This window comes from Petromyzon marinus, chromosome 68 (assembly GCF_048934315.1).
Source record: "Petromyzon marinus isolate PM22_M1 ecotype Great Lakes invasive population chromosome 68, UKy_Petmar_22M1.pri1.0, whole genome shotgun sequence".
Taxonomy (NCBI): domain Eukaryota; kingdom Metazoa; phylum Chordata; class Hyperoartia; order Petromyzontiformes; family Petromyzontidae; genus Petromyzon; species Petromyzon marinus.
The window spans coordinates 5,047,368-5,060,486 of record NC_133734.1 but is presented as its reverse complement, the minus strand read 5'-3'; the positions used below and the strand labels follow the sequence as shown (position 1 = coordinate 5,060,486).

General features: G+C 49.8%; 1 protein-coding gene across 1 annotated transcript in view; it reads right to left on the bottom strand.

The window, feature by feature from the left end:
- LOC142906623 (uncharacterized) overlaps positions 1 to 12,672 on the bottom strand; it is a 30,930-nt gene extending 18,258 nt beyond the window's left edge. Inside the window, exons 1-2 of the mRNA XM_076054828.1 lie at positions 11,803 to 12,672; positions 2,748 to 2,767 (exon numbers count right to left, since the gene is read on the bottom strand). Coding sequence (XP_075910943.1) covers positions 2,748 to 2,767; positions 11,803 to 12,333 — 551 coding nt within the window. The 5' untranslated portion in view covers positions 12,334 to 12,672. The remainder of the gene's footprint in view (positions 1 to 2,747; positions 2,768 to 11,802) is intronic.
- Between the last annotated feature and the right edge of the window lie 447 nt (positions 12,673 to 13,119).

Genomic DNA, 13,119 nt, shown 5'->3' with positions numbered 1-13,119 from the left:
ACTACACACCACACACACTACACACACACCACACACACTACACACACCACACACACACACATCACCCACACACTACACACACACCACACACACACTACACACACACTACACACACACTACACACACCACACACACTACACACACACCACACACACACTACACACACACTACACACACCACACACACACTACACACACACTACACTACACACACCACACACACACACTACACACACACTACACACACCACACACACACTACACACACACTACACACACTACACACACACTACACCACACACACACTACACACACCACACACACACTACACACACACTACACACACACCACACACACTACACACACCACACACACACTACACACACACACCACACTACACACACTACACACACCACACACACACACTACACACACACCACACACACCACACACTACACACTACACACACTACACACACTACACACCACACTACACACACTACACACACACTACACACATACTACCCACACACCACACCACACTACACACACCACACACACTACACACACACCACACACACTACACACACACACCACACACACTACACTACACACACACTACACACACACTACACACACACTACACACACACGACACACACACACTACACACACACCACACACACCACACACACACACTACACACACTACACACACCACACACACTACACACACACCACACACACTACACACACACACCACACACACTACACACACACTACACACACACTACACACTACACTACACACACACTACACACACACCACACACACTACACACACACTACACACACACCACACACACTACACACACACCACACACACACACTACACACACACCACACACACACCACACACACACTACACACACTACACACACCACACACACTACACACACCACACACACTACACACACACACACCACACACTACACACACACACACACTACACACACACTACACACACACCACACACACTACACACACTACACACACACTACACACACACTACACACACACCACACACACACACACCACACACACCACACACACACTACACACACCACACACACTACACACACACCACACACACACTACACACACACTACACACACACCACACACACACTACACACACTACACACACTACACACTACACTACACACACACTACACACACACCACACACACTACACACACACCACACACACTACACACACACACTACACACACACCACACACACCACACACACACTACACACACACTACACACACCACACACACACTACACACACACTACACACACTACACACACCACACACACCACACACACACCACACACACTACACACACACTACACACACCACACACACTACACACACACACACTACACACATACTACACACACACTACACACACCACACACACACTACACACACACTACACACACACACTACACACACACTACACACACACACACTACACACACCACACACACACTACACACACACTACACACACCACACACACCATACACACTACACACACACTACACACACACTACGCACACCACACACACACACTACACACACACCACACACACACACTACGCACACCACACACACACTACACACATACCACACACACACTACACTACACACACACTACACACACACCACACACACACTACACACTACACTACACACACACTACACACACACTACACTACACACACCACACACACACCACACACACACACCACACCACACTACACACACTACACACACACCACACACACTACACACACACACCACACACACTACACACACACACCATACACACACCACACACACCACACACACACCACACACACTACACACTACACTACACACACCACACACACACTACACACACACTACACACACACACCACATACACACACTACACACACTACACACACACCACACACACACTACACACACTACACACACCACACTACACACACTACACACACACCACACACACACACACTACACACTACACTACACCACACACACACCACACACACACTACACACACACTACACACACACACCACACACACACTACACACACACCACACACACACTACACACACCACACACACTACACACACACCACACACACACACCACACCACACTACACACACTACACACACACCACACACACTACACACACACACCACACACACTACACACACACACCATACACACACCACACACACCACACACACACCACACACACTACACACTACACTACACACACCACACACACACTACACACACACTACACACACACACCACATACACACACTACACACACTACACACACACCACACACACACTACACACACTACACACACCACACTACACACACTACACACACACCACACACACACACACTACACACTACACTACACCACACACACACCACACACACACTACACACACACTACACACACACACCACACACACACTACACACACACACCACACACACTACACACACTGTGGCGCTAACCCATTGTTGCCTGCAAGCTCTGAATCACAATCGGCAATCTCTGGTCTCGTCTTGGGGTGGGGTCGTAAATCCGATGAGCTATGAAGCTCTTTGTGTCCCCCCCCCCCCCCCCCCACAAGTCTCAGGGACTTTACTCACCTTGGCCCTCTGCTGCCATCCTTCAGAGACACACAGAGACACGCGCGCACACACAACACGCGCATTTAATCGATATGATCGATGTGAACTCACGACGGCATATTCACATCCCCTTCAGAGAGTCACAGAGCGAAGCGAAACAATACCAAGACGGCACCAACCCACCCACTCGTCCACTCGTCCACCCACTCGTCCACTCGTCCACCCACTCATCCACTCACTCACTCACCCACTCGTCCACTCGTCCACCCACTCGTCCACCCACTCATCCACTCACTCACTCACCCACTCGTCCACTCGTCCACCCACTCGTCCACTCGTCCACCCACTCATCCACTCACTCAATCACCCACTCGTCCACCCACTCATCCACTCACTCACTCACCCACTCGTCCACCCACTCATCCACTCACTCACTCACCCACTCGTCCACTCGTCCACCCACTCGTCCACCCACTCATCCACTCACTCACTCACCCACTCGTCCATTCGTCCACCCACTCGTCCACCCACTCATCCACTCACTCACTCACCCACTCGTCCACCCACTCATCCACTCGTCCACCCACTCATCCACTCACTCAATCACCCACTCGTCCACCCACTCATCCACTCACTCACTCACCCACTCGTCCACCCACTCATCCACTCACTCACTCACCCACTCGTCCACCCACTCGTCCACCCACTCATCCACTCACTCACTCACCCACTCGTCCACTCGTCCACCCACTCGTCCACCCACTCATCCACTCACTCACTCATCCACCCACCCACTCGTCCAGCCACTCATCCACTCGTCCACCCACTCATCCACTCACTCACTCATCCACCCACCCACTCGTCCAGCCACTCATCCACTCGTCCACCCACTCATCCACTCACTCACTCACCCACTCGTCCACCCACTCATCCACTCACCCACCCACTCGTCCACCCACTCGTCCACTCGTCCACCCACTCGTCCACTCGTCCACCCACTCGTCCACCCACTCATCCACTCACTCACTCACCCACTCGTCCACTCGTCCACCCACTCGTCCACCCACTCATCCACTCACTCACTCACCCACTCGTCCACTCGTCCACCCACTCGTCCACCCACTCATCCACTCACTCACTCATCCACCCACCCACTCGTCCAGCCACTCATCCACTCGTCCACCCACTCATCCACTCACTCACTCACCCACTCGTCCACCCACTCATCCACTCGTCCACCCACTCGTCCACCCACTCATCCACTCGTCCACCCACTCATCCACTCGTCCACCCACTCATCCACTCACTCACTCACTCACCCACTCGTCCACCCACTCACCCACCCACTCATCCACTCGTCCACCCACTCATCCACTCGTCCACCCACTCGTCCACCCACTCATCCACTCGTCCACCCACCCACTCGTCCACCCACTCACCCACCCACTCGTCCGCCCACTCATCCACTCACCCACCCACTCGTCCACGCACTCACTCGTCCACCCACTCATCCACTCGTCCACCCACTCATCCTCTCACTCACTCACCCACTCGTCCACCCACCCACTCGTCCACCCACGCATCCACTCACTCACCCACCAACTCGTCCATCCACTCACTCGTCCACCCACTCATCCACTCGTCCACCCACTCATCCACTCATCAACCCACTCGTCCACCCACTCATTCACTCGTCCACCCACTCATCCACTCACTCACCCACCCACTCGTCCACCCACCCACTCGTCCAACCACCCACTCATCCACTCACCCACTCATCCACTCATTCACCAACTCACTCATCCACCCACTCACTCATCCACCCACTCACTCATCCACTCACCCACTCAACCTCCCACCCACTCATCCACTCACTCATCCACTCACTCACTCATCCACCCACCCATCTACTCACTCATCCACAGACTTAACCACCCACTCACTCACTCATCCACCCACTCACTCACTCATCCACCCACTCACTCATGTCTCTGTGTCTCTATGGGTCTCTGTGTATCTCTGTGTCTCTATGGGTCTCTGTGTATCTCTCTGGGTCTCTATGTGTCTCTCTGTATCTCTATGGGTCTCTGTGTATCTCTATGGGTCTCTGTGTGTCTCTATGAGTCTCTGTGTGTCTCTATGGGTCTCTATGTATCTCTGAGGGTCTCTGTGTATGTCTATGGGTCTCTGTGTGTCTCTATGGGTCTCTGTGTGTATCTATGGGTCTCTGTGTATCTCTATGGGTCTCTGTGTGTCTCTGTGTGTCTATGTGTCTCTCTATAGGTCTCTGTGTGTCTCTATGGGTCTCTGTGTCTCTATGGGTCTCTGTGTCTCTATGGGTCTCTGTGTGTCTCTATGGGTCTCTGTGTATCTCTCTGGGTCTCTATGGGTCTCTCTGTATCTCTATCGGTCTCTGTGTGTCTCTATGGGTCTCTGTGTATCTCTCTGGGTCTCTATGGGCCTCTGTGTATCTCTATGGGTCTCTGTGTGTCTCTATGAGTCTCTGTGTGTCTCTATGGGTCTCTATGTATCTCTGAGGGTCTCTGTGTATGTCTATGGGTCTCTGTGTGTCTCTATGGGTCTCTGTGTATCTCTATGGGTCTCTGTGTGTCTCTATGGATCTCTGTGTCTCTATGGGTCTCTATGTATCTCTATGGGTATCTGTGTGTCTCTGTATGTCTGTGTGTCTCTCTGGGTCTCTGTGTGTCTCTGTGTGTCTATGTGTCTCTCTATAGGTCTCTGTGTGTCTCTATGGGTCTCTGTGTCTCTATGGGTCTCTGTGTCTCTATGGGTCTCTGTGTGTCTCTATGGGTCTCTGTGTATCTCTCTGGGTCTCTATGGGTCTCTCTGTATCTCTATCCATCTCTGTGTGTCTCTATGGGTCTCTGTGTATCTCTCTGGGTCTCTATGGGCCTCTGTGTATCTCTATGGGTCTCTGTGTGTCTCTATGAGTCTCTGTGTGTCTCTATGGGTCTCTATGTATCTCTGAGGGTCTCTGTGTATGTCTATGGGTCTCTGTGTGTCTCTATGGGTCTCTGTGTATCTCTATGGGTCTCTGTGTGTCTCTATGGATCTCTGTGTCTCTATGGGTCTCTATGTATCTCTATGGGTATCTGTGTGTCTCTGTATGTCTGTGTGTCTCTCTGGGTCTCTGTGTGTCTCTGTGTGTCTCTGTGTGTCTCTATGGGTCTCTGTGTGTCTCTATGAGTCTCTGTGTATCTCTATGAGTCTCTATGGGTATTTGTGTGTTTCTATGAGTCTCTGTGTGTCTCTGTGTGTCTCTATGGGTCTCTGTGTATCTCTATGAGTCTCTATGGGTCTCTGTGTATCTCTATAGGTATCTGTGTGTCTCTGTGTGTCTCTATGGGTCTCTGTGCATCTCTATGAGTCTCTGTGTATCTCTATGTCTCTGTGTGTCTCCATGGGTCTCTATGAGCCTCTGTGTATCTCTCTGGGTCTCTATGGGTCTCTGTGTCTCTGTGTGTCTCTGTGTCTGTGTGTCTCTATGGGTCTCTGTGTGTCTCTATGCGTCTCTATGGGTCACTGTGTGGGTCTCTGTGTGTCTCTATGGGTCTCTGTGTATGTCTATGGGTCTCTGTGTATCTCTCTGGGTCTCTGTGTGTCTCTATGGGTCTCTGTGTCTCTATGGGTCTCTGTGTCTCTCTATGGGTCTGTGTGTCTCTATGGATATCTGTGTATCTCTATGGGTCTCTGTGTATCTCTGAGGGTCTCTGTGTATCTCTATGGGTCTCTGTGTATCTCTCTGGGTCTCTGTGTCTCTCTATGGGTCTGTGTGTCTCTATGGGTCTCTTTGTGTCTCTGTGGGTCTCTGTGTGTCTCCATGGGTCTCTGTGTATCTCTATGGGTCTGTGTATCTCTATGAGTCTCTGTGTCTCTATGGGTCTGTGTGTCTCTGTGTGTTTCTGTGTCTCTCTATAGGTCTCTGTATCTATAGGTCTCTGTGTGTCTCTTTGCGTCTCTATGGGTCACTGTGTGGGTCTCTATGGGTCTCTGTCTGTCTCTATGGGTCTCTGTGTATCTCTGTGGGTATGTCTATTGATCTCTGTATATCTCTCTGGGTCTCTGTGTCTCTATGGGTCTCTGTGTGTCTCTATGGGTCTCTGTGTATCTCTGTGGGTCTCTGTGTATGTCTATGGGTCTCTGTGTATCTCTCTGGGTCTCTGTGTCTCTATGGGTCTCTGTGTGTCTCTATGGGTCTCTGTGTGTCTCTATGGGTCTCTGTGTGTCTCTGTGTGTCTCTATAGGGCTCTGTGAGTATCTATGGGTCTCTATGGGTCTCTGTGTGTCTATATGGGTCTCTGTGTGTCTCTATGGGTCTGTGTGTGTCTCTATGGGTCTCTGTGTATCTCTATGGGTCTCTGTGTATCTCTATGAGTCCCTATGGGTCTCTGTGTGTCTCTATGGGTCTCTGTGTGTCTCTGTGTCTCTCTTTAGGTCTCTGTGTGTATCTATGGGTCTCTGTGTGTCTCTATGCGTCTCTATGGGTCACTGTGTGGGTCTCTATGGGTCTCTGTGTGTCTCTATGGGTCTCTGTGTATCTCTGTGGGTATGTCTATGGATCTCTGTATATCTCTCTGGGTCTCTGTGTGTCTCTATGGGTCTCTGTGTGTATCTATGGGTCTCTGTGTATCTCTATGGGTCTCTGTGTGTCTCTGTGTGTCTGTGTCTCTCTATAGGTCTCTGTGTGTCTCTATGGGTCTCTGTGTGTCTCTATGGGTCTCTGTGTGTCTCTATGGGCCTGTGTGTCTCTATGGGTCTCTGTGTGTCTCTATGGGTCTCTGTGTGTCTCTATGGGTATCTGTGTGTCTCTATGGGTCTCTGTGTGTCTCTATGGGTCTCTGTGTGTCTCTGTGTGTCTCTGTGTCTCTCTATAGGGCTCTGTGTGTATCTATGGGTCTCTATGGGTCTCTATGGGTCTCTGTGTGTCTCTATGGGTCTCTGTGTGTCTTTATGGGTCTGTGTGTGTCTCTATCGGTCTCTGTGTATCTCTATTGGTCTCTGTGTATCTCTATGAGTCTCTATGGGTCTCTGTGTGTCTCTATGGGTCTCTGTGTCTCTGTGTCTCTGTCTCTCTCTTTAGGTCTCTGTGTGTATCTATGGGTCTCTGTGTGTCTGTATGCGTCTCTATGGGTCACTGTGTGGGTCTCTATGGGTCTCTGTGTGTCTCTATGGGTCTCTGTGTATCTCTGTGGGTATGTCTATGGATCTCTGTATATCTCTCTGGGTCTGTGTGTCTCTATGGGTCTCTGTGTGTATCTATGGGTCTCTGTGTATCTCTATGGGTCTCTGTGTGTCTCTGTGTGTCTCTGTGTCTGTGTGTCTCTATGGGTCTCTGTGTGTCTCTATGCGTCTCTATGGGTCACTGTGTGGGTCTCTGTGTGTCTCTATGGGTCTCTGTGTATGTCTATGGGTCTCTGTGTATCTCTCTGGGTCTCTGTGTGTCTCTATGGGTCTCTGTGTCTCTATGGGTCTCTGTGTCTCTCTATGGGTCTGTGTGTCTCTATGGATATCTGTGTATCTCTATGGGTCTCTGTGTATCTCTGAGGGTCTCTGTGTATCTCTATGGGTCTCTGTGTATCTCTCTGGGTCTCTGTGTCTCTCTATGGGTCTGTGTGTCTCTATGGGTCTCTTTGTGTCTCTGTGGGTCTCTGTGTGTCTCCATGGGTCTCTGTGTATCTCTATGGGTCTGTGTATCTCTATGAGTCTCTGTGTCTCTATGGGTCTGTGTGTCTCTGTGTGTTTCTGTGTCTCTCTATAGGTCTCTGTATCTATAGGTCTCTGTGTGTCTCTTTGCGTCTCTATGGGTCACTGTGTGGGTCTCTATGGGTCTCTGTCTGTCTCTATGGGTCTCTGTGTATCTCTGTGGGTATGTCTATTGATCTCTGTATATCTCTCTGGGTCTCTGTGTCTCTATGGGTCTCTGTGTGTCTCTATGGGTCTCTGTGTATCTCTGTGGGTCTCTGTGTATGTCTATGGGTCTCTGTGTATCTCTCTGGGTCTCTGTGTCTCTATGGGTCTCTGTGTGTCTCTATGGGTCTCTGTGTGTCTCTATGGGTCTCTGTGTGTCTCTGTGTGTCTCTATAGGGCTCTGTGAGTATCTATGGGTCTCTATGGGTCTCTGTGTGTCTATATGGGTCTCTGTGTGTCTCTATGGGTCTGTGTGTGTCTCTATGGGTCTCTGTGTATCTCTATGGGTCTCTGTGTATCTCTATGAGTCCCTATGGGTCTCTGTGTGTCTCTATGGGTCTCTGTGTGTCTCTGTGTCTCTCTTTAGGTCTCTGTGTGTATCTATGGGTCTCTGTGTGTCTCTATGCGTCTCTATGGGTCACTGTGTGGGTCTCTATGGGTCTCTGTGTGTCTCTATGGGTCTCTGTGTATCTCTGTGGGTATGTCTATGGATCTCTGTATATCTCTCTGGGTCTCTGTGTGTCTCTATGGGTCTCTGTGTGTATCTATGGGTCTCTGTGTATCTCTATGGGTCTCTGTGTGTCTCTGTGTGTCTGTGTCTCTCTATAGGTCTCTGTGTGTCTCTATGGGTCTCTGTGTGTCTCTATGGGTCTCTGTGTGTCTCTATGAGCCTGTGTGTCTCTATGGGTCTCTGTGTGTCTCTATGGGTCTCTGTGTGTCTCTATGGGTATCTGTGTGTCTCTATGGGTCTCTGTGTGTCTCTATGGGTCTCTGTGTGTCTCTGTGTGTCTCTGTGTCTCTCTATAGGGCTCTGTGTGTATCTATGGGTCTCTATGGGTCTCTATGGGTCTCTGTGTGTCTCTATGGGTCTCTGTGTGTCTTTATGGGTCTGTGTGTGTCTCTATCGGTCTCTGTGTATCTCTATTGGTCTCTGTGTATCTCTATGAGTCTCTATGGGTCTCTGTGTGTCTCTATGGGTCTCTGTGTCTCTGTGTCTCTGTCTCTCTCTTTAGGTCTCTGTGTGTATCTATGGGTCTCTGTGTGTCTCTATGCGTCTCTATGGGTCACTGTGTGGGTCTCTATGGGTCTCTGTGTGTCTCTATGGGTCTCTGTGTATCTCTGTGGGTATGTCTATGGATCTCTGTATATCTCTCTGGGTCTGTGTGTCTCTATGGGTCTCTGTGTGTATCTATGGGTCTCTGTGTATCTCTATGGGTCTCTGTGTGTCTCTGTGTGTCTATGTGTCTCTCTATAGGTCTCTGTGTGTCTCTATGGGTCTCTGTGTCTCTATGGGTCTCTGTGTATCTCTATGGGTCTCTGTGTGTCTCTATGGGTCTCTGTGTATCTCTATGGGTCTCTGTGTGTCTCTGTGTGTCTCTATGGGTCGCTGTGTGTCTCTATGGGTATCTGTGTGTCTCTATGGGTCTCTGTGTATCTCTATGGGTCTCTGTGTATCTCTATGGGTCGCTGTGTGTCTCTATGGGTCTCTGTGTGTCTCTATGGGTCTCTGTGTATCTCTATGGGTCTCTGTGTGTCTCTGTGTGTCTGTGTCTCTCTATAGGTCTCTGTGTGTCTCTATGGGTCTCTATGGGTCTCTGTGTGTCTCTATAGGTCTCTATGTCTCTATGGGTATCTGTGAGTCTCTATGGGTCTCTGTATGTCTCTATGAGTCTCTGTGTATCTCTATGGGTCTCTGTGTGTCTCTATGGGCCTGTGTGTCTCTATGGGTCTCTGTGTGTCTCTATGGGTCTCTGTGTGTCTCTATGGGTATCTGTGTGTCTCTATGGGTCTCTGTGTGTCTCTATGGGTCTCTGTGTGTCTCTGTGTGTCTCTGTGTGTCTCTATAGGGCTCTGTGTGTGTCTATGGGTCTCTATGGGTCTCTATGGGTCTCTGTGTCTCTATGGGTCTCTGTGTGTCTTTATGGGTCTGTGTGTGTCTCTATCGGTCTCTGTGTATCTCTATTGGTCTCTGTGTATCTCTATGAGTCTCTATGGGTCTCTGTGTCTCTGTCTCTCTCTTTAGGTCTCTGTGTGTATCTATGGGTCTCTGTGTGTCTCTATGCGTCTCTATGGGTCACTGTGTGGGTCTCTATGGGTCTCTGTGTGTCTCTATGGGTCTCTGTGTATCTCTGTGGGTATGTCTATGGATCTCTGTATATCTCTCTGGGTCTGTGTGTCTCTATGGGTCTCTGTGTGTATCTATGGGTCTCTGTGTATCTCTATGGGTCTCTGTGTGTCTCTGTGTGTCTATGTGTCTCTCTATAGGTCTCTGTGTGTCTCTATGGGTCTCTGTGTCTCTATGGGTCTCTGTGTCTCTATGGGTCTCTGTGTGTCTCTATGGGTCTCTGTGTATCTCTATGGGTCTCTGTGTGTCTCTGTGTGTCTCTATGGGTCGCTGTGTGTCTCTATGGGTCTCTGTGTGTCTCTATGGGTCTCTGTGTATCTGTATGGGTCTCTGTGTATCTCTATGTGTCGCTGTGTGTCTCTATGGGTCTCTGTGTGTCTCTATGGGTCTCTGTGTATCTCTATGGGTCTCTGTGTATCTCTATGGGTCGCTGTGTGTCTCTATGGGTCTCTGTGTGTCTCTATGGGTCTCTGTGTATCTCTATGGGGTTCTGTATGTCTCTGTGTGTCTCTATACAGGTCTCTGTGTATGGGTCTCTGTGGATCTCTATGGGTCTCTATGTTTCTCTGTGTATGGGTCTCTATGGGTCTCTACGGGTCTCTGTGGGTCTCTATGGGTCTCTATCGGTCTCTGTGGGCCTCTATGTATCTCTATGTATCTCTACGGGTCTCTGTGGGTCTCTATGTATATCTGTGTGTAGGTCTCTATGTATCTCTATGGGTCTCTGTGTATCTCTGTGTGTCTCTATGTATCTCTGTGTGTGGGTCTCTATGGGTCTCTATGTATCTCTGTGTATGGGTCTCTATGGGTCTCTATGTATCTCTGTGTATGGGTCTCTATGGGTATCTCTACGGGCCGCTGTGTATGGATTTCCATGGGTGTCTCTATGGGTCTCTGTGTATGGTCTCTATGGGTGTCTCTATGGGTCTGTGAATGGGTCTCAATGTGTCTCTGTATGTAGGTCTCTATGGTAATTTTTTTAAAGCAAAATCGTTTAATAGTTGAACAGATTTCACTCACCACGGCGCTGACGGGCGGTGAGGTGTCTGGTGCTTCGTCAGCACTATCACCAACATCATCATCATCACCACCATCACCAACATCACCACCATCACCAACATCATCACCACCAGCATCAGCAGTCACATTCTCGTCCTGATGACCACGTGGCTTGCCCAGCTGATCCTCAACGATGGCCTTGCAGTCCCCACGTGGTGGTGGTGGTGGCTGTTGTTGTGGTGGTGGCTGTTGTTGTTGTGGTGGTGGTGACTGTTGTGGTGGTGGTGGTGGCTGTTGTTGTGGTGGTGGTGGTGGTGGCTGTTGTTGTGGTGGTGGTGACTGTTGTGGTGGTGGCTGTTGTTCTGGTGGTGGTGGCTGTTGTTGTTGTGGTGGTGGTGGCTGTTGTTGTGGTGGTGGTGGTGGCTGTTGTTGTGGTGGTGGTGGCTGTTGTTGTGGTGGTGACTGTTGTTGTGGTGGTAGCTGTTGTTGTTGTGGTGGTGGTGGCTGTTGTTGTGGTGGTGGTGACTGTTGTGGTGGTGGTGGTCGTTCCATGGTGGTGGTGGAGGTGGTGGTGGTGGTAGTGGTGGTGGTGGAGGAGGTGGACGAGGTGGAGGAGGTGGACGAGGTGGAGGTGGACGAGGAAGCGGTGGACGAGGTGGACGAGGACGAGGTGGTGGACGAGGTGGTGGAGGAGGTGGACGAGGACGAGGTGGTGGACGAGGTGGTGGACGAGGTGGTTGAGGTGTTCGAGGTTTGCGTGCAGGCGAGGGGAGCAAACTCGGAGAGGAACGAGGAAGTGGCCGCGTCACGCGGTCACGTGGGGGGAGGACACGCGCGTTGTTTATTTTTCGGGAAACATCGTCATCATCATCATCAACATCATCATCAACATCATCATCAACATCATCATCATCATCACCATCATCATCAACATCATCATCATCAACATCATCATCATGAACATCATCATCATCAACATCATCATCATCAACATCATCATCATCAACATCATCAACATCATCATCATCAACATCATCATCAACATCATCATCAACATCATCATCATCACCATCATCATCAACATCATCAACATCATCAACATCATCATCAACATCATCATCATCAACATCATCAACATCATCATCATCAACATCATCATCAACATTATCATCATTAACATCATCATCAACATCATCATCAACATCATCAACATCATCATCATCAACATCATCATCAACATCATCATCAACATCATCATCACCATCAATTTAATCATCATCATCATCAACATCATCAACATCATCAACATCATCACCATCAACATCGTCAACATCATCA